The 1,718-nt window shown below is 37.8% G+C and overlaps 1 protein-coding gene across 1 annotated transcript; it reads right to left on the reverse strand.

Annotated features, from left to right (window-relative positions):
- Nucleotides 1-846: 846 nt before the first annotated feature.
- Nucleotides 847-1,474, reverse strand: LOC100640857 (major vault protein-like). Its single transcript, XM_003391751.3, has 3 exons — nt 1,359-1,474; nt 1,177-1,257; nt 847-1,071 (listed from the first exon to the last, which is right to left on the reverse strand). Exons 1-3 carry the CDS (start codon nt 1,437-1,439, stop codon nt 958-960), a joined length of 276 nt encoding a protein of 91 aa, XP_003391799.1. The 5' UTR covers nt 1,440-1,474; the 3' UTR covers nt 847-957.
- Between the last annotated feature and the right edge of the window lie 244 nt (nt 1,475-1,718).

Raw genomic sequence — 1,718 nt, forward strand, 5'->3', positions numbered from 1 at the left:
ATTTCACAGATTTTGATGGACTTTGGCGACTAAGAACCTGTGAAAGTTTCATCCTTATCCCACCTTCCTATAAAAAGTTATTCCAGTTTTTCTTGTCCCAAACTCAACTGGGATATAGTATAGTAGATGGCTCTCTTCTGCTCGGTCGGCAACACTACCAGAGGAAGGAGAACCCAGTGGAACGACAGCAGCAGCTAACAGCCATGCGCATAATAGAAAGCGTCAAAGTCTTGGAGAAGTCAGGAAAACCATAGGAAAACGGAAAACAGTTCAAATTTTCTGACTTAGCGCTTCTCATAGGACCAATGGACCATATTAGCTCGACCATAAGTGCCTTCAAGGTTGATATGGGGCACAGCAGGCCCTTTGACAGCACAATGATTTGTTTTAGTCTATATAAAATGCGGTGACTATTGCACCAAACACTAAAAGGAACAGCTTCTTTGGACTCTAGAGCAAGACTTACTCCGAGAAATGGAATACAATTGCGAGGCAATCAATCCCACGAAGAAGGAAACCTGGCAAATAAGTCTAGAATTGCCATGCACCGAAGACAACAATTTAAGAAGTTCCCTCGTTATAGGAAGATTGCCAGTGTGTGTCCCCAAGAAATGTCCCGAAACCGTTGTTGTTGGAAACTAATTTAAAACTCTTTAATTTTATTGCCATTATTAATTTTAACTGTTAGCTCCTCATTTGTGTCTAGTATAGTTATATCTAATTTTGTGGTCATTTAAATTAAAACTTTAAAGCGATAATTATACCACATCATAAACTTTTTCGTGCAGTCCATTTTAAAAACTTTGTTGGAGTCCTAGGAGCCTGTGTATACCGTCAATTTTCGTGTTCAATAGAAAATAATAATATCTCTGAAAACTATATAAATCCAGCTAAAAACTAGTAATGACTAACACAAATAATAATAATAATAATAATAAAGTCCTCCCAAAGAGTTTTCTAAGGAGCATAAGTAGTAGCATAGCCACCTGTCTGGTTCCCAATCATATTAATTGGAGTTTTACCATCAGTAATGAGAACAGACTGTATACCTAAACTCTGTAATAAACGAGCCTAGAGGAGTGGAAGAGGAGGAGAGAGAGAAGAATCACATGACCAGTACTCAACAGAAACCAACCCACCCAATGTGAACAAACACTGTATTACTGTATACTGTACCTTTGATTCTGGTCCAGCTTTAGCAATACGGGATATAGTCTGTTTACCCATAGAACTAACCAATGTACTGAACTTAGACACCTATTGTAATAGATTGACATAAATTATCATAATAATACAATAATGCTTATAAATGATTTATATTGAAACCACAGCAACAGCACAAAATAATTATTATATACTTCAATGTTGCTGAGGTCTTTAGCTCTCTTTATTTGCAGTTCATTCTGTTCCCTCAAGAACTGAACCTCAGCCTCTTGCATCTGATCAGAGAATAGAAAGGGAACACATAAGAGAAGGAATAGAAAGGGGACACACATAAAAAAAGGTTTGTGTAGGCATGTGTGTCTGTGTTATTTTAGACTTAAACGAGAAGGTGCGGTATAAAAGGCGGTGCCCTGGGCATGGTGGCTTCCGTTTTTTTCACGTGTAAAAATGTCTGCTCTAGATGATGTTGCTTCTTCAAGGAAAAACGCAGGCAAAGAGGGGTTTTGGTACCAAATTGAGTTACATTTTACTCTCAAAGAAGACAAGGACCAGTT

This window comes from Amphimedon queenslandica, unplaced genomic scaffold (assembly GCF_000090795.2).
Source record: "Amphimedon queenslandica unplaced genomic scaffold, v1.1 AMPQUscaffold_6466_Cont21575, whole genome shotgun sequence".
Classification (NCBI taxonomy): domain Eukaryota; kingdom Metazoa; phylum Porifera; class Demospongiae; order Haplosclerida; family Niphatidae; genus Amphimedon; species Amphimedon queenslandica.